We start from the raw sequence: 26005 nt of genomic DNA, 5'->3' as shown, positions 1-26005 counted from the left end.
GGAACCTGTCCAACTGCTTCTCAGAGAGTGGCCTCATCTGCGGATGGATGGCAAAGGCATCCACAGAAGAGAGACTGCGACGAGAACACAGCTTGTCATTCCGGAGTCACTGTAGTCAGTTACATATAAACACCTACACAAGGAAATGGGACGTTTAGGTGCAAACAGATTGGTGGCTCTTGCGAGAGAACAGTTCTTCTGGCCTAAGATGAGACAGGAGATAGAACACTATGTCACCCAGGTATGTCGTTGCATCAGGAAAAAGAAGCCGAACATATGCAGAGAAGTGGAGAGAGGTCATGCAAGAGGCTTTCTCCATTACAAGGAAGAATATGAAGAAAAGAGCAAGGAGAGGACAGAAAAACTACAATCAGCGCACATGGAGTTCTACCCTTGAGCCAGGGGACCATGTCCTTGTGAGAAACCTCACGCCAAGAGGCGGCACCGGAAAAATGCGCAGCTACTGGGAAGACATGATCCATGTTGTCAAGGAAAGAAGGGGCCCTGATCGCCCAGTGTACATGGTTGAGCCACTGCAAGGAACAGGAAGAGGACGTGTGCTCCACCGTAATCTACTCCTTCCATGCCCATACCTGGTTGAAGAGCCAGAGGCCCAGGAAACTAACATGAAACAGAAAGTAATGAAAACAAAACAAAACCCAGAACAAGACAACAACATAAGGACAAGCACAATACTTACCTGACAGACAGTGACAGTTCCAGTGAAGAGGAGTATCACTTGTAGATAACAATAAGACAAGCTGATCCGCCCCTCAATGCAGAAGCAGAGTTCTGTCCAAGGAGTGAGACACCCCGAGACAGGCCGGAGATGGAGATCGTACCTGAGAATGACCCTGAACAGGAACACATTGAGGAGAGATATAGCGAGGAGGACAAGACTAAAGTGCCGGCTGATGAACCCGAAAATGAGAAGAGTGATGCTGAAACACAGAGAGACAGACCTAAGAGAGTCCGACAGCCCAGGCGTGCCTACACGTATGACCAGCTAGGTCAGCCGACCTTTCAGCAGCTGCACCCCTGCCCTGTCAGTGTGAGAAGAGCCTTAGGGACCAACCATGACCAGCCCAACAGATCATCACCCATGTATCCTTTTTATCATGATTAGATATGACAGTTTCATAAACTTGGTTATTTGTAATTTTAATTTAGTAATTTAGAGGCCATGGTGAGGTAGTAACTGACACATAGAAACAGGTTATCTGAACAGCTATTGTAATAATAAGTACAGACATGGGGTCACTCTGTTAGGATTTTGGGAGTTAAGCTGGTAGTGTGGTACATATGCACTAAAGAAATAAATAAATAGTGTGTACACTTATAGAATAGACTTACTGAATGCATGGCTTTAAAATGTGTAAACACACAGTAGTGGGTGTATATGGTATTTTCCTTGGCCCGTTTGCGAAGATCTGGGGGCCCCACCAAGACTTCAATGGACTATTCACCCTTGAATACTAATGGACTATGGACACTAAGTCTTGTATCGTGGCCATGAGAGACTTTTTTGCAAAGAGGAAAAATGGACCTATAAGATAGTACAGCCTAATAACCCTGTATAGTATGTTGTAGTAGTAGTTGTTATACTTACCTGTGTACTCACCTTCCACCAAATGTTCTATTGTTAAGATGTTGCTTAGTATAGGTTAAGGAATGGTAAAGTCAATGTTTGGTAACATTTTGTTTTAGTGGGGGAGGGTGTTGCAACCTAGAATTATTTGGGAATTGGCATATTAATTATTTAAATTACAGTATGCTGAAATAGTTATAAGCTATTCTTTGTTTTTCGTCATATTTTGATTTTGTGAATATGCCAAATATAATCCTGATTAATATCACTTAGTAGAGGTCAGAGTTCAGAAGTGATGCCATTAATGTGCGCGGTGGAGCGTAGAAAAACAGTGGAGTTACGGTGTGTATTTACGGCCCTTGTTTTGTGCTGAGGTGCGGGACAGTTTTCTTTCTTGTTGTAAAACAACAATAACCACGGACTGAGGTGAATAAAAGTTGCCAAATGGAAGAGATGAAGTCATGTCTGCTTAAGGACGCAACACCAGCGGCCACAGCACCACCTACTGGCAACAGGATGTCAGCCTGATAGGACAATATTCATCTGATTTACATGAATATTTCAATGGGTGTTCTACACTTGATGAAGAGCAACACAAAGCGTCTCTAGCGCCACAGGGGGGATGCAAGAAGCACTGCAAGAATGACGATTGATATCCCACGGCCCCTCTTCCCCGCCAGGGTCTGGCAGGCTCTCTCGACGCGCAGCAGGTGCGAGAGCCCGTTCATCGTAGCTTGCGGCTTTGATTATTATTATTATTTTAATTTTTTTATCATTCATGCAAATAAATTGCCTTTTTGGAAGCTTTATCGTATTCAAAAACTCCTCCAAATTCACAAGAAAATCAAGCTCAGTATACGTATTTCATTGCTTTCAGCAATGGGCGTAGCAAATTGGCTTGCTGGCGCCCCCTAGAATCAGCCAGGGCGCTACGAATGAGGCACATTAGTAAATAATAAAAAATAATAATCCAGCTTTAGTCGAACAACTCTACTGCACTCCACTGTGGTCTGTTGATGTCTTTGAATGCTTCCGGGATGTACGCTGTAATACTTCTACTAGCGAGCTGATTGGAGACAAAACAGCCAATCTGAATTGAGCTTTTCTAGATCTCCGATTGGTTGGAAATGTGGCACATTTGTAACGCTGTGCCAACTTGAGCAATATGAGAATATGTGCTTGCAAAATGTATTTTTCTGTGCTTAAAATCTCACTTTGCTCCTTCACTAAAGTGGCACAAATATAACACCAAATGCACGCGGCACTAAGCACACGGCCGCTCCCGCCGGGCTCCCCCTACGCACGGCAGGTGCGAGGACCCGTTCATCACAGCTTGCGGCTCTGATTATTATTTTTCTTTTATTAAATTAATTGTCTTTTTGAGGGCCTCAACATATGACTTGTCAAGTCTGGTGTAAATGTAGGTATTTTATGGGTCCCATGCATGGGCGTTGCTAAGATTGAGCCCCTTGATGAGGTTTCACCTACAGTTATGAAAATCGGTAGGCTCATAGAGAGTGAGGTGATGCACAAAAATGCCTCAAGAAGCCATATCCTCAATCTACCAGAAAGTCGGCCATTTTTGATCAAATATGCAAATGTAGTCCATATTTGGCCTTTTGAAGGTCCCGTACTTTAATGAACTCCTCCTAGAGCAGTGATGTCAAAGTCACAAAATTTTATTCAATAATTAAATGAATAATCCAATATTTTTGTATGGCTCTGTCAGTAATTTCAAATGAAAACATTTTTCAACAGGCTCACAGACAAAAACAAACTTCCTTCAAAGAGAAAACACATGTCCTGTACATTAAATGAATAAAGCAAGATTTTCTTATGACTTTAGTTATTTCAAGAAAAACATTTTCAACAGGCAAACAGCAAAAAAGCAAATGTCAGTCAAAAATAAAACGTAATCCTTAATATCAAGATAAAGACACACAGATTTGCCCTTTACCTCCGTGAACATGCACTCTGCCTCCCACCTAACTTGAAACAACCTGTTCTCATCGTCCACCTTCCGTTTAGCCATTATTGGGGAGGGGGGTTGCTGGAAGTTGACTTCTGCCCTGAATGCTGATGAATAATGAGGCTGAGGCGGCCCACTTGCGGCACTGCAGTGAGTTCGCGGGCTGCCATTGCATTGTGGGTAATGTAGTTTTGTTGCGTGAAAAACACCAGCAGGCGGCTGTGGCGTGCGGGCCGGTTTTAATACTAATCATATATCATCCCGTGGGCCAAGATAATTAATTCGCGGGCCGGATCTGGCCCACGGGCCTTGACTTTGACACCCATGTCCTAGAGATTTGACCTGATCAACTCCAAAATTGGCCTGTTCCATCTCAAGACCATCTTGTGAGTGTGGAGGCGAATATTGGCGTTTTTCCATGAAACAGGAAGTAGCTAATAACTTCAGGATAAGTTGTCCAATCTGCTCCAAACCCATGATGGTTGACGAGAGTCTGGCCCCGCAGGATAAGTTGTCCAATCTGCTCCAAACCCATGATGGTTGACGAGAGTCTGGCCCCGCAATATTCACTCATTCATAGTCAGAACACCCCCTATTGGCGACAGGAAATTAAGGGCTTTTTGATGGTGTCATACATTAACAAAGTCCTAGTCTAAAGACCTTAGTGATCAAAGTTACCTGATATGGTAACCTAATTATGGTTGCGTGGCGTAGCTGGCGGTGAACATTGGCATTATATCAGAAAAAAGAAAATAGCTATAACTTCAGCAATTATTTTCAAATCGGCTCCAAATGTCTTATGAGTAATGAGTGTCCAGTCATGAACGCAACCACATCACCATTCATTCATTCATTTCATTCATCTTCAACCGCTTATCCCGGGGTCGGGGTCGCGGGGGTGCTGGAGCCGATCCCAGCTGACATTGGGCGTGAGGCGGGGTCCACCCTGGACAGGACGCCAGTCTATCACAGGGCACATAGAGACGTACAGAGACAGACAACCATTCACACCTACGGACAATTTTAGAGTCATCAATTAACCTAACACATGCATGTCTTTTGGATTGTGGGAGGAAACCGGAGAACCCGGAGAAAACCCACGCAGACACGGGGAGAACATGCAAACTCCGCACAGAAAGGCCGAGGCCGGGATGCGTACCTGTGACCTTCTTGCTGTGAGGCGACAGTGCTAACCACTACACCACCGTGTAGCCCCACATCACCATATTTAGTTTAATCATAGCACCCCTACTGGTGACAGGAAGTGACATGTTTTATACTTTAAGAATCTCCTACTACAAATTTGATATAATCAACTTAAAACTTGGTCAGTAGCATCTAAAGACTTTCAGGATCAAATGCTTATTGCCATTTGCATGTCCATGCGATGCTGTTGGCGTGTTGGTGTGGCAAAGTTGAATGTTCCTGTCCAACAGGAAGTTGTTAGTTGTTATAACTTGACCATGCTGCTACATTACAAGGAACTGCTGCTACATTACAAGGAAAAATCAGTAAAAGTCTAACAGGTGACAAGAGTGTGTCTTACTTTCATGATGATGGTGTTCTCCTAGCTCTGGATTTACGCATGAGTCTGTGTGCCAAATTGTGGTGCCACAGCTGTTCCGTTCCCAAGTCTTGACCTTACCCCGTGACCATAGTACTTCCAGTCACCTCGGAATAAACACAACTTATAATTGTGTCCTTCAATATTTCCTCTGGCCCGGTCTTAAGTCAGACATTGTGAAATTCTGTCGTTCATGCCATACCTGTCAAGTCTCAGATAAACCAAATCAGGGAATTTCAGCAGCCTGTTAAAACCAATCCCTGTCATTGGAGAACCTTTTGAGCAGGTAATAACTGACTGTGTTGGGCCGTTACCATAACAAAATCCGGTACTCACTACATCCTCACTGTAATGTGTGCCGCCACCCGTTACCCTAAGGCGATCCCGCTGTGCTCATTAAAATGTTGTGCGGTTGTGAAAGCTCTCATCAAGTTCTTTTCCAAATTTGGCCTCCCAAAACGTATTCAAAGTGACCAGGGATCAAATTTTATGTCCAAAGTCTTTGCCCAGGTCATGGCGGAGCTTAGTGACAAGCACCATACTTCAAGTGTGTGCGTGTGCGTGTATGCGTGTGTGCGACTCGGCACAACCTTCCCTTGCACCGTCCTCCCCTCCAAGCTTCCCTTCTTAAAAAGCCCAGTCTTGATCCTGAGGTACTAGCCAACTATAGACCTATATCTAACCTTCCGTTTCTCTCTAAGATCCCCGAGAAATTAGTCGCCAATCAGCTGTGTGACTTTTTACATAATAATAAGATATTTGAGGATTTCCAGTCAGGATTTAGAGCAAATCATAGCACTGAGACAGCACTGGTGAAAATTCGTAACGACCTTCTAATAGCTTCAGACAAAGGACTTGTCTCTGTGCTTGTTTTACTAGATCTTAGTGCGGCCTTCGACACTATTGACCATCACATCCTGCTACAGAGACTGGAGCATCTAATTGGCATTAAAGGAATACGCACTGAGCTGGTTTAAGTCATATTTATCAGATAGATCTCAGTTTGTACATGTTAATGACAAATCCTCCATGCACACTAAAGTTAGTCACGGAGTCCCACAGGGTTCTGTCCTTGGACCGATTCTTTTCACCTTATATATGCTTCCCATAGGAAATATTATAAGGAAGCACTCCATAAATTTTCATTGTTATGCTGATGATACACAATTATATTTGTCGATCAAACCAGAAGAAACCCATCAGTTAGATAAACTTCAAATGTGCATTAAAGAAATAAAAAGCTGGATAACTTGCAATTTTCTGATCTTAAACTCAGATAAAACTGAAGTTATTGTACTAGGCCCCAAAGGCCTCCGAAACTCAATAACTAAAGACATTGTTACTCTGGATGATGTTGTGTTGTCCTCCAGCACCACAGTAAGGAATCTGGGTGTTATTTTTGATCAGGATATGTCCTTCGATTCTCACATAAAACTAACAACAAGGACTGCATATTTTCACCTGCGTAATATTGCAAAAATTAGGAACATTGTGTCTCAGAAAGATGCAGAGAAACTTGTCCATGCATTTGTTACTTCTAGGCTGGACTATTGCAACTCCTTATTATCCGGCTGCTGCAATAAGTCTGTTAAGAGTCTCCAGTTGGTCCAAAATGCTGCAGCTCGTGTACTAACTAAAACAAATAGAAGAGAAGATATTTCTCCTGTATTAGCTTCTTTGCACTGGCTACCTGTAAAATCTAGACTAGAATTTAAAATCCTTCTCCTTACCTACAAAGCTCTTATTGGTCAGGCTCCGTCGTATCTTAAAGAGCTCATAGTACCACATCACCCGACTAGATCTCTGCGCTCTGAGAATGCAGGGCTACTCGTCGTTCCTTGAGTCTCCAGAAGTAGAAGTGGAGGCAGAGCCTTCAGCTACCAAGCTCCTCTCCTGTGGAACAAACTCCCAAATGTTATTCGGGAGGCAGACTATGTCCCCATATTTAAGAGTAAACTTAAAACTTTCCTTTTTGATAAAGCTTACAGCTAGGGCTTACGATAAGATTTAATTCTGCTTAATTATGCTGCTATAGGCCTAGTCTGCCGGGGGATAATACTTTTCCTGATACTCTGAGCTTCTCTCCTCTCTGTCTGTACCATTCATGTCTCATCAATGCATGTTACTAATTCAGCTTCTTCCCCGGAGTGTTTTGTCGTCTCGCAGGTCTCTGCTGAATGTGGTGGTGCCTGCTGCGGTGGTCCTACATGACGATTCCTGCTGCTATTACTCATATATACTATCACTAGTTTAATAAACTATAAAATTTGTAGCTGTATCGTAGCTGCTATTGCCACTACTCATCATTGATCATGTTGGCCACCATAATTATTATCATTTTCATATTCTGTCACCTTAGCTGTGCTTGTTTCTACTATTCTGTTGTATCAACTGTCTTAACACATACGTTATATTCACATTACTATAAATATTATATAGTTACTGTTAGGATTTGCTTGCATCTCTGGAAGTGTGTCTGTCTGTCTCTCTCTGTCCATCTGTGTGTCTTTTCTCTGTTTCTCTCTCCTTTTCTTCCTCCCCAACCGGTCAAGACAGATGTCCGTCCTCCACAGAGCTGGGTCTGTCCGACGTTCCTGCCTGTTAAAGGGAAGGTTTTCGTTGCCACCGTACTCTACAGAGGAATTGTTGGGTCTATGTAAATCATAAATAAGTCATTGAGTGTGGTCTTTACCTACTCTGTAAAGTTTCCTGAGATAACTTTTTTTAGGATTCAACACTATAAATAAAATTGAATTGAATTGAATTGAATTGAATTGAATTGAATAGTACACAAATTCTAAGAATTTGTTTCCTGATAACTGCATTACTACAACTGTTTATTTCAAATATGTGAAAAAACAAAATTATCATACAGTAATGGGCAGTCATAAAGAAAAGGAAAAAAACAGAGAGAAAAATAAATGTACAATAAAGTATAACAAAGTAAACTGAAAAATATAAATTCTCTTTACATATCTGAAAAGGGGTGGGAAGAAGTATTATTTTATTCCAACCCTTTTTAATAAATATTACTGAAATAACATGTCCTGAAATATTTTGCCTTCTATCTATTTAGTAATATAACAATAATAATAGTTTCCATTTGTCATTCTTCAATTATCCTTGTTCTATATCTAACAAAGCATGAGTATAATAGTACAATATAGCTACCTATATAAACATACATACACACGGACGTATACACACACACACACACATATATACACATACATACATAGATATGACATACACACACACACATACTGAAGATAACACATAGATACATAGATGACAAAGTAAATACACAATATACACACAGTACTAATCATACACCCTCCTCATTTCTGTACCTTGTAAAAATCATCTTATTCTTCTATTTTTTAAAACTGGTTTATGTTTGGACATTCCCTAAGTTCCCTAAGTGTCCCCTCCAGACTGTTCCATAATTTAACCCCACATATTGAAATACAAAAAGTTTTTCTTGTTGTGCGTGCCTTCAGTGCCTATGGATGATGCAGGATGCCTATTCAGATGCTGATGGGTGTATTTGTCATATGCTTACAAACCTGAAGCTTTTTTCACCATGCACTAGGCAAAAGGCAAAGAAAACTGAAAACATTCTCTGGAGACTTTTATGGCTGATTGGCAGAGCCTGTACATGAAAGGCTGAAGGCATTTTATTGTGATTGAAATGATCATCATCATCCTTTTCATAAAACTAAAATAGTACCATTCACTCAGCAGCATCACTTTAAAACAAGGAAGAAAGCTCAAATATTCTTTTAATTTACCTATATGTATGCTCATTTACAACTGTCAAGTAATCAGAACTGTGTAAAGACACCATAAGACCACATACTAAATAAAAACGAGTGGTTTCCACTCTAATTTCTTGGATGAACAATGATACTGAGAAAAGTGAGAAATCTTATCCTCTGATTGGCTTCTTTTGTTCCTTTTGTTATGTATTGTTAGAGGTATTTGAAAAGAGGAAAAACCTGTTCAAGTAAGCCTTCAAACCCAGTTGAAAGTGTAGCTTTACTGTTAACATGACTTTATGTGAAATGATTTGAAATTACTAATAAGCACAATAGAAAACATAAAGTAGCACTCAGTCAAACTAGTCAGTTGAGCGTCACCCTTGTAGAGATTGTAACTGAATAAATACCGCACTTATAGTCACAAAACTGCTGTGCTAGCTCAATCGTGTTGTAAGAAATAATTTTCCATTGACAAAGCAACAGAGAGGATTTCCAGTCCCTCCAGTCTCTCATTTTTTTTAATTTTGTAAATCTTCATTAATTGATTTGTATTTGGACTTTGCTGTATTTCTTCATCAACCCATTCAACCAACTCACCCCACAAACTGAAATCCACTTATTCTTCAGGGTACTAACAGACTGTTTTTGTCATTGAACCCCACCCCCTTAGTCTGAGAACATTTTTTGTATGTTTCCTGAAACTAAATTATTTCTCGCCTTATACATTTTTTTGTGCAGTCTAAAATTCTACCCAATCTGATCCAACAAACTCAGAGCATGAGACTTAAAAAACACATTGTTAGTGTGTTCAAGATATCCTTAACTGTACTGTACTCATGGTTCTTTTTTGTAGTATGCATAATGATTGTAGAGTCAGTTTGTTGGTGTTGCCCCAAACTTCACAGTAATCCAGATACTGTACAAGTGAACAGAGTGTACAACTATTTATGATCCAGAATGTTTGATATTTTTCCCCAAACTGAAACGTCTCTTACCAGCATTGACCGCACATCTTTCATATGATTTAGTAATAATAAATAATGAATAAATACAGGAATAAACAAATAAGTAATTGCAGAAACAAATGCTGCCAGAACAGCCAATAGCCAATTTCAATTGAAAACCAGTAGAGGTCAGTGTCACAGCAGTCTGTCCATATTGATAACACAATATATATAATTTGAATACTTTGCACTTGAATGCCAAGATTTTGACCTGAATTAATAAACAACACTACTAAATACAAAAATTACAAATCGAATGTCAGCTATAAAAAATGTTTTTAGGTTTTAGCTGATCTTTTCAAATAAAGACGGCCTTGCAATGCCCCTGTCAAGCTCTGGTGTGGTCTGGACCCACAGGTTGGGAACTAGTGCAAAAATGACCAAGTAGCATTTTACTGTTGTAACAGTTTGAGGTGGCTGCTTTTAAAGTACTTCATTCACATTTAGGTAGATTAGTCCATTGTTTCATAACATTTTGATTCATGAAAAACTAACTACAGGAACAGCGCTACTTTTTCTTATGACCAGGCTCTTTCAAAAATACAACAAGAACAACAAGAGGGAAACAAATGTGCTGCATGTAAACCTGTATCCCCAAGATAAAGTCAACCCCCCTCCTCACACAAAAAGACACACAAGTGGCTATCTGATTTACTGGGAAAACTAACAACACAATGACACTGTGTGTGTGTGTGTGTGTGTGTGTGTGTGTGTGTGTGTGTGTGTGTGTGTGTGTGTGCCCTGCTCTATTGGTTTCTATTGGTTGCTAAAGACCAGACTGGTTAAGTTAGTCTCAGTGGCCACTCCTCAAAGAAACCCATTTTACTCAAGTTATTCTTGGAGGGGACTGGTGAAGGAAGCACTTCAACTGCCCAAGTTAAAGTGGGCATCTTTCAGGTTTGACTTTGACTATTTTTTACATGATATTAAAGTTTAGCTGATGCTTTGCCTTTGTTTGAGGTATCAATGGGAGTCTTTGAATTTGTTTTGTATGCAGTTGAATCAGTTGTTCTTTACTGCGCCTATTCATAGACATGGACAATTTAAGGCAAAACGTATGCAAGAGCATATTAAGCAACACATGCATTGATTACTTTTCTACAGGAAATGTATTTGATCCAAAAACATATATATCTTGAATTCACTATATGTTTATCGACCACAAATTCATGCTATTGTTTGGTGTTACTGTATTACTGTTCTGTTATTTGCAATGACTGTAAAAAGGAGATGCAATGCTTTTTTACTCTCTGGCGCTGCCTCAGGCGGCAGCTTGTAGCCGCAGCTCCCGTCCTGTTTTTTTTTTAACTTTGTTATTAGTTTGTTTTAGTCTTTTTTCGTTTGTTTTGTCAAATTAATTACATTCTGTGCATAGACCTAAACTTAGAAATTGTCTTTATTGATCTCTTTGGGATGACTCCCGCAAGGAAATTGAATTTCCAGCAGCTTACAAAAACACAAGGGAGGTATAAAAAAAATAAATACAGTATAAGATAACCAATAAACTCTTAGCTAAATAGATACAGAAAGTATACAGTATATACAGTAAACAGTAAACTCTTAGTCAAAAATGAATGAGGTAGATGTGAGATTACATGTAAAATAAAATTCACGGAAAATTAAATGGGATAAGTTAAATGTAGAGGAAATGTATAAGATAAGATATGTATGACTGTATATGACAGAAATGAGCAGTAAGATTCAATTATTGCACTTAAGTGGTGGATAAAGTTATTGCACACAAAAAAAAGAATATAAGTGTCCAGGTATGTAGAGTAGATTATTAATGTTACAGTAAGTGGCTCCCACTCCTTCTGTCCTCTTTATTTCCTCCTCCCCCGAGTGAAGAGTTGTAGAGGATGATGGCCTGAGGGACAAAGGAGTTCTTGAGCTTGTTGGTCCTACACTTGGACAGGAGCAGCCTTCCGATGAACAGGCTCCTCTGGGTGCTGATGACGGTGTGCAGGGGATGGCTAGCATTGACCATAATGTCCAGCAGTTTGTCCAGTGTCCTCCTCTCTGCCACCGTCACCAGTGAGTCCAGTTTCTTGCTGACCACAGAGCCGGCCCGTCTGATCAGTTTTTCCAGTCTGGAGGTGTCCTTCTTGGATATGCTGCCCCCTCAGCACACCACAGTGTAGAAGAGGACACTGGTGACCACAGACTGGTAAAACATCCACAGCAGTTTGCTGCAAATGTTGAAGGACTGCAGTCTTCTCAGGAGGTACAACATGCTTTGTGTCTTCCTGTACAGGTGGCTGGTGTGTGTTGTCCAGTCCAGTTTATTGTCCAGTCACAGCCCGAGGTTTTTGAGTCCACAGCCTCCATCTCAGCTCCCTCTAGCAGAACTGGTCGCGGTCTTGGTCTGGACCTCCTAAAATCGTTGACCAGCTCCTTCGTCTTGGAGGTGTTGAGCTGTAGGTGGTTAGTGTGGCACCGGAGAGCAAAGTCCCCCACCAGACTCCGATACTCCTCCTCTATGTCACCCCTGATACATCCCACATTGGCTGTGTCATCGGCATACTTCTGTATGTGACACAGTTCCGAGTTGTAGCAGAAGTCTGAGGTGTACAGGGTGAAGAGATGAGAGGCCAGCACTGTTCCACGAGGGGCTCCAGTGCTGCTGACCACAGTGTCAGACGTGGTGTCCTTCAGCCTGACGTACTGTGGCCTGTCAGTGAGGTAGTCTCTGACCCAGTCCACCAGATAGGGGTCCACTCCCATCCTGTTCAATTTGTCCTGAAGTATAGGGGGCTGGATGGTTTTAAAGGCACTGGAGAAGTCCAAGAAGAGAACCCTTGCTTCCCTTATCCGGATGTGAGTGGACTCTGTGCAGCATGTAGACGATGACATCCTCCACACCAACATCTGGCTTGTACGCAAACTGCAGGCAGTCATGGGCGTGTTGTACCTGGGGTCTAAAGAGGCTGAGGAAGAGTCGCTCCAACGTCTTCATCAGGTGTGAAGTGAGTGGCCGCACTAACGTCTTCATCAGGTGTGAAGTGAGTGCCACCGGTCGGAAGTCATTCAGCTCGCTGGGCCTGTTCTTCTTGGGAACCGGAACGATGCAGGATGTCTTCCAGAGGGTAGGCGCTCTCCCTAGCTGCAGGCTAAGGTTTAAGATCCATTGTAGTGGTTCTCCCAGATCTGCAGCGCAGGTCTTTAGTAGTCTCGGACACACTTTCTTCCGGCCTGCTGGGTCAGAGCTTCCTCAGCTGTCTTCTGACCTGGTCTGTGGCTCCACCTTTCTCCTGTAGCTTTCCTTAGCTTCCCTCACACAGTGTTTCACCTCCTGCTGTGCTGCCTTCATGGTCTCCCTGTCCATGCTCCTGAAGGCAGCCTTCTTCTTGTTGAGGAAAGCCTTAACTTCCCGCGTTACCCATGGCCTGTTATTAGGGTAACAGCGGACAGTCTTGACAGGGGAGACCACGTCTGCACAGAAAACGCTGAGACAATGGCAGGCCAAAGTTTTGTTACTGTTCTCTGTGTTCTTCTGTTACTTTTTTTACGTTTTGTAACAGAGAATCTTGCCGGTACTGGTCGGGGCATTATTTACACGCATGAACCTCAAGTAGGACTTTAGGTCCATGGTGGACCGCCTGCTAGAAAGCGTCCAATTATTTCCGGCCCGCTTCTTCCGCCGCAATTTGGTGACGTCATGTACAGCTGCCTCCGCTAGCTGCACTTGTGGCTTGAAGGATACTGCCTGGGGAAAAGTATTCCATTTGTGGACAACTTTACGGCTTTCTTAAACAGACCCATGCTTTTTAAACATAATGGCCTACACCCTAACCAGGAGGGCTCAAGACTTTTATCCGTCAACATTGACCTGACTGTCCAGTCCTGCACCACCACCACCTCCTGACAACAACCCATTGTTGGGATCAGGATGCAGAGTCGCAGTTTAATACACCTCTCTGTGCTGCCCTTACCACAGACGCACAGGAAGCAGAGTTGCAGTCTTACACACCTCCCCGCGCTCTCTGTGGATCACTTTCCAGCTCACTATCCTATACAAACGCTGTGTGCTTCACAATCATCTAAATAAATTAAATAAAAAATTAACAAACGAGGAGCTATACACTATTACACTATTTTATCAGACCATTATTTAATAACTTTTGAATTCGTATAACAGGACTACTCACCTCTGGGCAAAAGTTTCTACTCTAGATGTTTATCTGATAGTGCTTGAACTAAATTTATAGAAGCGATTCCATCTGCATTTAATTTAATGCCTTATCCAAATATTCAAGATTCCTGTACTGACGTTAGTTTCTCTGAAATTGATCACCTTGTTGAAAGTGTTGCAGGCTCACTATGAACAACACTCGACTCTGTTGCTCCTTTAAAAAAGAAGATAATGAAACAGAGGAAGTTAGCTCCGTGGTATAACTCCCAAACCCGTGAATTAAAACAAATATCACGAAAATTGGAAAGTAAATGGCGCTCTACTAAATTGGAGGAATCTCGCTTAGTTTGGCAAGAAAGTCTAAAAACATATAGGAAGGCCCTCCGTAATGCCAGAGCAGCCTATTACTCATCTTTAATAGAGGAGAATAAGAACAATCCTAGATTTCTTTTCAGCACTGTAGCCAGGCTGACAGAGAGCCACAGCTCTATTGAGCCATGTATTCCTATAACCCTCAGTAGTAACGACTTCATGACCTGAGAATGTTCAATGACTCCTTTACTGAAGGCAGACTGCCACCGACCTTGTATGAGACATCTGTTTGATTGCTCCTGAAGAAAGACAGAGATCCTACTTGATGTGGTAGCTACAGACCGGTCTCACTTTTAAACATAGATTGTAGGATCCTTGCCAAGGTCCTCACTCTCCACCTCCAAAGTGTGATGTCAATAATTACACTAGACCAGACAGGCTTCAACACCAGAAGGCTGCTCAACATCATATTCTCACCTGGGTCGGACACTCCTGAGGTTGTAGTGGTGCTAGATGCAGAGAAAGCCTTCGACCGGGTGGATTGGGGCCTTTTGTTTTTCATTTTGGAGAAATTTGGCTTTGACTCTAATTTTATTTCTTGGGTTAAACTTTTGTATGTAACCCCCTCTGCCTCTCGGACTGACGATGTCCGTTAAGCATATTTCCCTCTCAAACGTGGGACCCGGCACGGCTTACCCTTGTTGTTTAACTTAGCCAATGAGCCATTAGCCATTTGGCTTAGAAAGAAGAATGAGTTTGAAGGCATCACTTGCTTTGGTCTAGTCCACAAACTATCTTTATATGCGGACAACCTCTTATTCATTTCAAATCCCACATTCTCTCTCCCACCAGTTTTTTTAAATTCTGGATCAGTTTGGACACCAATCGGGGTATAAATTGAATATTCAGAAAGGTGAGTTATTTTTTGTCACCCCCACAATCCATACTTACCTTTAAAACACCTTACACAAGGTTCAAATATTTGGGGTTGTTTATCACCAGCTCATTCAGGGATCTTTTTACAAAAGAAGTTCCAGCCGCTATTAGATAAATGCAAGTAGTCTAGATGGGCGGTCCTCCCCCTGTCCCTTGCAGACTAGGTTAATCTTACTGAGATGGCCATTATAGTGAAGTTTCTGTATCTTTTTTAACACCTCCCAATTTGTCTTATTAAAATTATTTTTGCTATTCTAGACCAACTTAATGCTTTTATTCGGCAGAATAAACCAGCCTGTGTCAAAAACATATTCTACAACTCCATAAACCTGAAGGGGGACTAGCATTCTCTAATTTCCACCACTACTTCTGGGCCTGCAACATTAATAAACCTAATATTGGCTCCATGGTGAAGTTGCAGAGATAACATCTTCATCCTGCTCTTTGAACTGTACGATTCGTTCACAGCTCCCCATAACTGCCCATAAGGTCTCACCTAATCCGGTCTTCACCAATGAAAATCTGGATCCAGTTCAGGAAGCAGCACGGGTTGCACAGGGCTTCGACTCTTGTCCCAGTTTTGAATAATAATGCATTTCTCCCTTCTTGCACCGATCCTACGTTTCGCGTATGGTGGGATAAGGGCCTCAAACTGCTGAATGACCTGTATGACAAAGTTGTTTTTGCATTCTTTGCATTTATGTTGGACAAATACAGCCTGCCTAATATCCTTTTTTTCCCTTTATCCTTTTCCGGTACCTTCAAAAGATCAAAAAGCAATTCCCACATTTTATCCAAAAGCAATTCCCACATTTCCAGAGACTTTACCGATCCCAAGCGACTTTATCTTTGTTAAAAACTACTAGCATTGTTTTTGGCGATTCTGTTCTGTCACTCTGCGGTTTCTTGCCCCAATGAGCAGCGGCAGCTGTTTGAGCTTCTCCCCCCGTCACTCACACTCACAGGTGGTCACACTCCAGCTGGGCCAAGGCTGTTCAAGCAGCCTAGCTCTGCTGGCTATTGAGAGGACACTGGTCAAGTCCTTGGTACGACAAGGTCAAAGATCATTTTCTTGAAAAGGAACGAAGGGTAGAATTTACATATAAATAAACAAACACATTTATGATGTAGGCCGGAAAAATGAGCTTCCTCTCCTTGAAAAACCAGCAGCCGCCACCGTTCTGGACGTGCCCGAAGCTTGCTGAATTTTGGTCCAATATATTCCAAACTCTCAAACAGGCTCTCAACACAAATTTGGAACCAAATCCCCTGACTGCTCTTTTTGGGCTCCCTCTGTCTAAAAAATTGGCCCATCACTACACAGCGAGTCATGACCTTTACCACCCTGCTCACCAGACAACACTCTCCTTAAATGGAAACATGTTTCTTCACCGACTCATAATAGTTGGATACGTGAAATTTTACAATGTCTAAGGTTAGAGAAGATAACTGTAACCCCTTCCTGGTGCTGGAAGTATGTATGAGATAAGGTTACTAAAATAAAAGGTTTAACAAACAGGATCCTGAGCCCTTAGCAGTTGATGGTGAATTAACTAAATTCCCCTTTACCAATAGATGTTAGTATCACAGGCTTGTAACTACCATGAAATAAAGAAATAATTGCGCGGTGCCTCCACTGAGGAATAATTAAACTCACAGTCTTTAAGTTATATTGTTATTTCCCCAGAAACAAATGTTAAATATTTTAGATTTACACAAACCTTAGTTAAATGAAATATGCAGGACAACCCAATGTAACGTATTACAAAAGTATATTTATTTGCTTCAAGTCTAATTTAGTTTTCTTCTTGCTGTATTCAAATTGTTTGTCCTTATTTGGTTCACTCTCAAATTATCCTGTGATAGTCAACATAAACCATTTCTTTCTGTTGCTTTACTGTTCTAACACAATCATAGTCAACAAAATCCTCAAAGAAAATATTAAATGCAAACAAAAGTGTTGTTTACTCTTTGTTCTTGACTATTTAACTCTTAGTTATTAGTAATTAGTTCCCTTTTTTAGCTTAACCAATATTCTTCACTAGACTGCACTTCCACATGAAATATGAGACACAGTTACATTTTAACACAGTCAACAGTGAATGAAATTAAACCTTGTGGGTGGTCAACCAGTTAAGCCTTTGGTTTTAAATGTTCAGAACTGTACCAAGCGCTTGGGTTTTTTACCGTTGGGGCCCATAAGTTGGTGCACGTATGAAAAACAAATCCTTTGATCCTTATATTACTCCGACACACTCCGGGTCCTATAGAGAAAACACCTCCGTTACGCACGTATCCACGGTAATGAAGAAGCATTGTGGTAGAGTCGATGAGCTGAGTAGATGGTGGAACAGCTTCAGTCGAGGTCTCAACAGGCAAGCGTCCGCGTTGCAACAAAGGTCTGGCGGGTCCCCTCCTCGCAGGCAGTAGCGTTAGCGGCTAACTAGCACAGTCCTCCAGCGAAGTCCTCGTCTTTCCCGGGTCCTTGATGAAAAGCTGCGGCTGGCGTTCACAGCAGACTGTCCGGCACGACAGTGCTAACTTAAACCTTCATGTTTTACAGTTCAAACTTAACGCTTTTTTCAAAGCTAGTGAAAACAACAAACGCAGTTAACCTGGCCGCACTTCACACAAAACGGAAAAGAACAAGTCCCAAACTGCGAGTTGCACAGGACAGTTAACTGCGAAATGATATTTGTGCCAATACTTTAACAGTATTTAAGTCTACAAGCATCAGTCACCTCGGTATTAATTTTTGTTTTTCTGCTTCACTTGCTGCACGCATCTCTCAGACTCCATTATCACACAATCTCCCGCAAAAAGCAAAGAACAAGAGAAGAAGGAAACAGAGGATTCTGGGAAATGAAGTCCTACTCTACTATTACTACCACCACCAAGATGATAGAAACCGAAAAAAATAAACAAGGAATGTTCTTGCACATTTTAAGAGAACCCACATAAGGTTTTCAGAGAGGGGATGTTTGGCAACATTTCACAAAACTTGGGACCCACTACTAGCTTTTACTAGTAATAGTCTTATTGTTATTCCTGATGATGCTGAGCATGCTTCCTAATAATTGGAAGGGGAGCCCCCCCCCTTTTCTTTCTTTATTCACTTTAACTATTATTTAAATTTTCTTTAACTCTATTTTATCTCATTGTATCTTAATCATTTACTTATGTTATATGCTAGTTAATTACCTAGGTATTTAGTGTGACTACATCTGACACGGGTTGCTGGGAGGGATAATGGGATTCATGTTGTTGTTTTTTTGTTTTTCCTTTTCACATTAAAGCAGACACTCCGACTCAATATACAACTGTTGTACTTTTATTTGCCTGTCTGCAAAAACTCAATAAAGAGATTTGAAAAAAACAAAAAAACCAACAAAAAAAGCCTATAATATAATTAGGCACAATTAGAATACCCGTGTCCTGGTATCTCGGATCAGGTCGAACAAGTGATTAGATCATTATGTAAACTGAGGGTACATGTCCCATTTATAGAAAATTAAAAATTATAAATGTAACTGCTGTGAACAAACTAAACAAATATAATGACTCAATGTCATTTTGGAGCTGATGTCCAAATGAAGACTGATATTTTAAGCATATTAGGATGCTGACATTAGCATTTAGCTCATAGCCCTGCTGTACCTTACAGAGCCGCTGTCATGTCTTTAGACTCTTAGTCTTGTTTCATAATGTTTGACTGTAATATCTAATTTAGAAGGTGGCAAGTGAGGTGTGCAGCTTATCTCTGCCCTTGTTATGGTCTAGTATCTATTATGGCATATGTGTTGTGCCATTCAGGAAACAATTCATGAGAAGCATTTTAGCTATACTTATACTGACTGAAAATACTGAATGTAATCTGACATGTATCCCTGTGTACAAGAGCTTGACACAATGACATTCAATTCAATTTTCACAGATGAAAATGAATCTGATGAATGACATCAGAGCAGGAAATACTCAGGCGAAACCACAGGAGAGGGACCAGTGGGGCAGCAAGATTGAGTTCATCCTGGCAGTGGCCGGGCATATTGTTGGTCTGGGAAACATCTGGAGGTTTCCATACCTTTGCTACAAAAATGGAGGAGGTAAATGTTTGTTCTTGCGGCCGGATGTAAATAATCAAAGATTGTAGTCAGTTAATAATTGGCTTGTTTGACAACATTCTGAAAATGTTGTGTCAGTATTATTATAGTGATTAGGAATTTTAATGTCAAAAATATTTAATTTCTACCAGTTATTATTTGTGTGTAAATGTCTATGTGATTTCATCAATATTTTTGACATGATATTTCATTTTTTATTTTAAAGGGGTTTTCTTCATACCATATGTTTTGTTTTTGTTCACCTGTGGCATTCCACTCTTCTTCCTGGAGACATCAATGGGCCAGTACACCAGTCAAGGTGGAATAACATGTTGGAGAAAAATCTGCCCTCTTTTTGAAGGTAAGTCTTCACAATGTTTAGCCAGGTTTTTAGTTTCATTTTTTCTGTACTTAAAGCATACTGGTTATTTGTTTCAAATGATTGTGTATGTGAAAGGGGTCCCTCATGGTAAATAGTTCAGTGTTTGCCAACCAAGGGATCAGGTTGGTTGGCAAAATAACCATTGGTTATTCTAAGCAAAATTGCATTTGTATTTTGACTTTTATCTCATATTTTTAAATTAAAAAATGCAAAACTTGTTGCTATTACTGTAGCTCCTTGTAACATTTCAAAGTTGAAGAAGTTTAAAGAAGGAATCCCTCTTTTGTGGAGACTCTAACAACTGTCTGAATTGTAACAAGGGGCCTTAACCACACACTGATTTTTCTGTAAGAGGTCACAAACAAGATTTAATCTGAAACAATTCATTGTATTTTATAAGATTATCATGTGCAGTATTTTACTCTTAAATGTTGTGGAGTAAAATTATTAAGCAGCACAAAATGGAAATACTCAAGTAAAGTACAAGTACCTCAGAATTGTACTCAAGTAAAGTACAAACGTAGCGATTTTTCATGGTATTACATTATGAAATCTCTATGTCTCTACAGGCTTGGGTTACGGAAGCCAAGTGGTTGTTTTGTACACAGGGGTGTATTACATCATCATACTTGCTTGGACGTTTCTCTACCTGTTTTCATCCTTTAGCTCTGAGCTTCCATGGGCAAGCTGTCACAACAGCTGGAACACAGGTACCAACACTTTGTTTTCCAGCTATGACACATAAAACTGCGCAACACATTCACTTACCTAATCCATTTTCACGAATTCTTTCATGTAAGATGGCTGTTTTGAGCATGGTCACAATCAAACATCCCCTCTGCATGAAAATAGCACTTCTTCAGTTGTAGAATTTTGGGAGTAAGTAGCATGAATTAAAGCATCATATAAGGGCTGGTGTGTTTTTTGTTGTATATGTTCCTTAACAAGCTTTGTTTCAGGAGGAGAATCTTAGGCCTGTCCAGTGGAATTGAGGAAATTGGAAATGTTCGTTGGGACTTAGCCCTTTGTCTAATTCTTGCATGGACATTGTGTTACTTCTGTGTCTGGAATGGAGTAAAGTCCACGGGAAAGGTACAATTGTAATGTTAATTTGTAATTTCTGATTTAATGTAAACCCTTAAATTGTTTATTCTTAAAAAGTAACAAATACGCTGTTGGTTCTGTCTTAGGTTGTCTACTTCACTGCCACATTTCCATATGTAATGCTAGTGGTGCTGCTTGTTCGTGGTCTTACATTACAGGGGGCAAAAGACGGAATCATGTTCTACCTCTACCCAGACCCATCCCGCCTCATGGATCCTGAGGTATGACCTTTCCCTAACCTTAAGCAAGTGCTTTGAGTGCCTAAATATAACCAAAAAAAAACCCCCAAAGGCTCTATCTTCCACCTAATGAAAAGCGCTGCATTGGGGCACAAAATGCAATGCAATAGTTTCAGACTGAGGTGCACTTTATCACTTCATCATGAAGGTTTTACGTTAAATGATACCTGAATGCCATCGTAGGTTCTACTACACACGTGGCTGCAATTGGCACTTCACTGCTAGATGTCACTTAACCACCAAATCCTATACACACTTCACTTTTTAACTTGTTTAACTTTTAATTATTAACAACTCTAAAAGCAGCACAATGACAAACAATGTACATCACGCTTAAGTTGCTATGGGCAGATATTGCATTGTATGGGCAGACTTGTAGAAAAGCAAATGACACAGGATCATTTTGCATACTAACATTATGGACATCCTGTGACACATATAAAGTCATTCAAACCCCCCAGGTATGGATGGATGCTGGCAGCCAAATTTTCTACTCCTATGGAGTTTGCACAGGCGTCTTGACATCTTTAGGCAGTTACAACAAATACAGCAACAACTGCTACAGGTTTATATTTCTTTCATCTGCACTAACTGTGCTCAATTCAAAATTTCATTCATATCATGCTGTGGTTTGAATTAGAGGTTTACTGATGTTTCTATATTTCCCATACAGAGACTGTGTTTACCTGTGCCTGTTAAACAGTTTAACCAGCTTTGTAGCTGGTTTCGCCATCTTTTCTGTGCTTGGTTTTATGGCAAAAGAGCAAGGAGTTGATATATCAATGGTGGCTGAATCAGGTATGGGAGGGTTATAATGCTTGGCAGAAACCCAGAGTTACTCTGTTTTGAATTGTTAAAAGAATATGTCTATTTTCTTTCCATGTACCTTTGCAGGTCCAGGGTTGGCATTTATTGCTTATCCTCATGCCGTGGCTCTAATGCCACTTCCCCAGCTCTGGGCTGTTTTCTTCTTCGTTATGATCATCTTCTTAGGTTTAGATAGTGAGGTAGGACTAACAATATGTTTGGATTAGATTCACACACAGTAATACATGTACATTGTATGAATACAAAATCATCTCTTTCATCACCATTCAGTTTGTATGTCAAGAGGCATTGGTCACAACCATCTCGGACATGTATCCTGACTTCTTTCAAAGCCAATGTCGCCGCAAACTTCTTCTTCTTGCCATTTCTGTTGGAAGTTTCTTTATTGGGCTTCTGATGGTTACAGAGGTGAGTGGTGAGAACATTGTGATATTGATTTTTTTTAAAGCAACTAAGCTTTAATTTACAATATATATCAATGTGATAAATGCAGCTACTGTTAGTGTGAAGGTGAAGACATAAAAGAGAGAGGAACAGCCTTATTCAACGGTTTATATTGGCATGAACAATACTCTTTTGTAGAATATATTTTCGGTTGTACATGGTAAATACCTTGTACAACAACCTTTTGAAAAACCACCGAGTGTGGATGATGCAATGACATCCGTGTTTTAACTTTCACCGAGAGACTCTTCTTCTCCTTAACAGGGAGGCCTTTACATCTTCCAGCTGTTTGACTACTACGCCTGCAGTGGGATGACACTCTTGTTTTTTGCTGTTCTTCAGTCTGTCTGTATTGGATGGGTCTATGGTAAGGAAACATTTCACAGTTTTTAAACCAGTAGTTCTACAACTGAGCGGTCGCAAGATAGTTGACAGGATAGGATAGAGAAAAATGAATACATTAGTGATTTGGTTAACCTCTTCAGAGACATGCAGAAAGGACCTCTGGTCAGAGTCGAACAAAGGCTGCTGTGGTGATGACATATAACCCCTGTTTATGGGGCTCCTGCTCTAACCACTGAGCCATAACTATTATTTTGAATGCAAGCTGAGATCCAAAAGTTTCTATCTGAGGCTGGATTTGGAAGAGCTTTATAAATGATCCAACATTGGAATTTTCAATTTCATGGCCATAACACTGATCTAACTAACACTACTTATTGTCCTCAGGTGCAGATCGTCAGTATGATAATATAAAGGACATGATTGGATATCGACCATGGCCTTATATGAAATATTGTTGGCAATACTTCACACCAGCTATCTGTACTGTAAGTATTAGAGATGTAGGCATGCTTTGATAACAAGCGAGTGTATTTGACAGCTGCCAGAGGCTTTTGTCCTAAAGGTGGTCAGTGTCTCAACCAGATAGAGACCAGCACCATTGATGGACACTGTATTGTAACTCAAGGCTATGCTTACCTTTAGAGAATGAAGAATATGCAGTCTTTTTGGAAAAATGTATTCTGTAGTTGTCACCATTGTCAGCAAAAAGAAGAGATGGAATTATTTTCAATCTTTACATTGGCAACAACAACAATAACCAAACTCAAAATCAGTAGTCAGGGATAGTAATGTAACCTGAGATGATTCACTATTTAAATTTTATTTTCAAGTCAAAATGGTTGACCATTTCAAGTATTGCAAATAGTTATAGTGTTAGATAGTTAGATAGAACTGAAAACATATATGGATATTCCAATCAGGAAGACAAGGATTCCGGTTTTAGATGTGAAAGCAAGAATGTATTAAGAATGCATGACAAATAGTAGATAGAAGGAGAGTCTTTGATGATTAACCTCCATCGAGACATCTTGTATAAGGGGTAATGAAGCCAAGGGTAGAGCAGGGTACCCCTGATGGAGTCTTAACACTGGTAGTGGTTAGGAGGAGATGTCTGAGACTGGAGAAGAAGTCCTGATGATGGAGCTGCTGCAGGGACTTGGAGGTGTATGGGGTGGAGGTGGGTGTTTGCCAACATGACAACCTGGAATGACAACTGACATCAGAGAGAGACCAAATTTAAACTTTTGACAGCTATGGCCTGATTGGTGGAGTACATAGAGGAGTTGCATGAATTTTGATTTGAATTGTGAATTTTCTTTCTGTGTGTAATATGAATGAATAATCTGATCATTTGTGTCTTCTCTCCTCTTCTCTTCTCTTCTCTCTGCTTGTGCTTTAGTGCACCTTTCTCTTCTCCTTGGTCAAATACACTCCACTCAAATTTAACAACACTTATGAATATCCCTGGTGGGGCTACACCATTGGAGGATTCTTCACTCTCTCTTCAACACTCATGGTTCCTCTGTGGATGCTATATGCCGTGAGTGTCACTCCAGGAACACTGAGACAGGTAGTCGCATGTTGTTACTGTTAAAAAACAAAAGTAGACCAAACAATAGAGTTAGTATAGAAACTAAGAGTCATAAAGGTATAAATTAGTTTCAGAGTGCCTCAACTTAGGGTCTGCAACAGGATAGCTGAATGAATTAATGTAACTTTGTATAGTGACATTGAAAACAAAGCGTTACTGTATATATTGGTCACATCTGAAGGATACTCCGGTATTATTAGCACCAAATCTCTGATATCAATTGATTAATTGATTGACCAACTACTTCTTAAGTAGGTCCAGTTGTAGATCAGAGAATAAGTACCAAAAGTTTTTGGTGTTTGCTGCTATTTCCTTTGACACTTTTTATGCAGTACTAAGGCATCCTGTGTTCTGCTTTTATTTGAAAGAACAAATAAAATTGTATTATAGTTGTTATTGGTTTTAGGCGTAGAACCTGACCATTACTGACAGTTAGTGTTAACAATGGAGAAATATGATTAAAGTTCAGCAGATTTGTTATTTCACCACAGTTACTATAACATACTATAGACATTAACGGCAAACTGTCCTCTCTTTTTCCACTCAGAGACTGAAAGTTTTGTGCACCCCGGCAAAGGACTTACCTACAGCAACGTTGAAGAAGGCATTAAATAAAGAAGCATTTCAGACTTTCACGGACTTCTACACACTTTGTTTGACAGAAAGTACTGATGACAAAGGCGACAGGGAACAGCGAAAAGTACCAATAACCATGAGGAGTGCAGATTGTAAGCAGTCTTACTTGTCAAACTGCTAAAAAACAAGGGAGTATGATCTGCCAGGCTGTGAATGTATGCTATACATACATACATACGTACGTTCATACATACATACATACATACTTCTAATTCTTGTGCGTGAAGACAACATATACATGATTTATGTTGCAGATGCATTTGGAAATCTCATTGGGATAATTCTGGAAGACTAAATAACTACAGAGTGCATTATCATTTTTACAGGGTCATGAAACCAGAACTTGTAAAGAAATGTATTTTTTTTTTCATACATATTTGTCATTACGAATACGCTACAGAATAGTTTTGTGTATGTTTTTTGATTTTGTGTTGTATACAGTACATGTTATGTTGGTTGGCAGTTGAGAATGGCTGTTAAAGAATATTTAGAATAACACCAATATATAGGTTTTTGTCTCATTCATGATGATATGCTTAACATGATGATATGCTTAAAAAAGTACAACGTTCTAAATACACAGTCTTTAATACATAACTATAATCATCACTAAAGCCATTCCTATGAATAAAACTGTCTCTAAATGTATGCTATACTTACTGTAGGTAACATATACAATTTAAATAAAAAGAAGATAGTTGGTGAGTACAACACTTTGAAATGGATCAATGAAAGTATAACAGACCCCACCTGTGTACCTGTGTAACACTAGGTATGCAGGCTGTAATTCAACACAATGCATGTTAAGAGCTTTTCTCATTTAAATGACAGAGTAATATAAAGTGTCATTGTCCAACCGTTATACACTTTAATTACAGTGCAAGTACACATTGTGTGGGCTGCAACATGAAGCTTGTTGTGTACAAGCTAAGGTATCATCATAACAAATGCAGTAACAACATACACATATATCATATTTATATATAAATATATATTGTCATTTCTGAATACATTGTGTCACAATTATCTTATGACTCGACGTTCTTTTTTCTTACTCTCTAACAGTATGA

At 40.2% G+C, this 26005-nt stretch overlaps 1 protein-coding gene across 1 annotated transcript; it reads left to right on the top strand.

Annotated features, from left to right (window-relative positions):
• Positions 1-452: 452 nt before the first annotated feature.
• LOC310965805 (sodium- and chloride-dependent GABA transporter 2-like) lies at positions 453-26005 on the top strand (the record flags this gene model as incomplete). Its single annotated transcript, XM_083939558.1, has 17 exons — positions 453-567; positions 783-1051; positions 19201-19369; positions 19593-19727; positions 20318-20458; positions 20549-20627; positions 20708-20840; positions 20939-21073; positions 21553-21656; positions 21765-21889; positions 21986-22098; positions 22190-22327; positions 22628-22730; positions 23093-23193; positions 24108-24278; positions 24847-25027; positions 26001-26005. The coding sequence occupies 17 exons, from the start codon at positions 453-455 to the stop codon at positions 26003-26005; spliced, it is 2217 nt and encodes a 738-aa protein (XP_083795684.1).

The sequence above is a fragment of the Echiichthys vipera genome (genome assembly GCF_963691815.1).
Source record: "Echiichthys vipera genome assembly, chromosome: X".
In the NCBI taxonomy this organism is placed as follows: Eukaryota; Metazoa; Chordata; class Actinopteri; order Perciformes; family Trachinidae; genus Echiichthys; species Echiichthys vipera.
The sequence above is the reverse complement of the archived record's forward strand: the minus strand, read 5'-3'. Positions and strand labels throughout refer to the sequence as shown.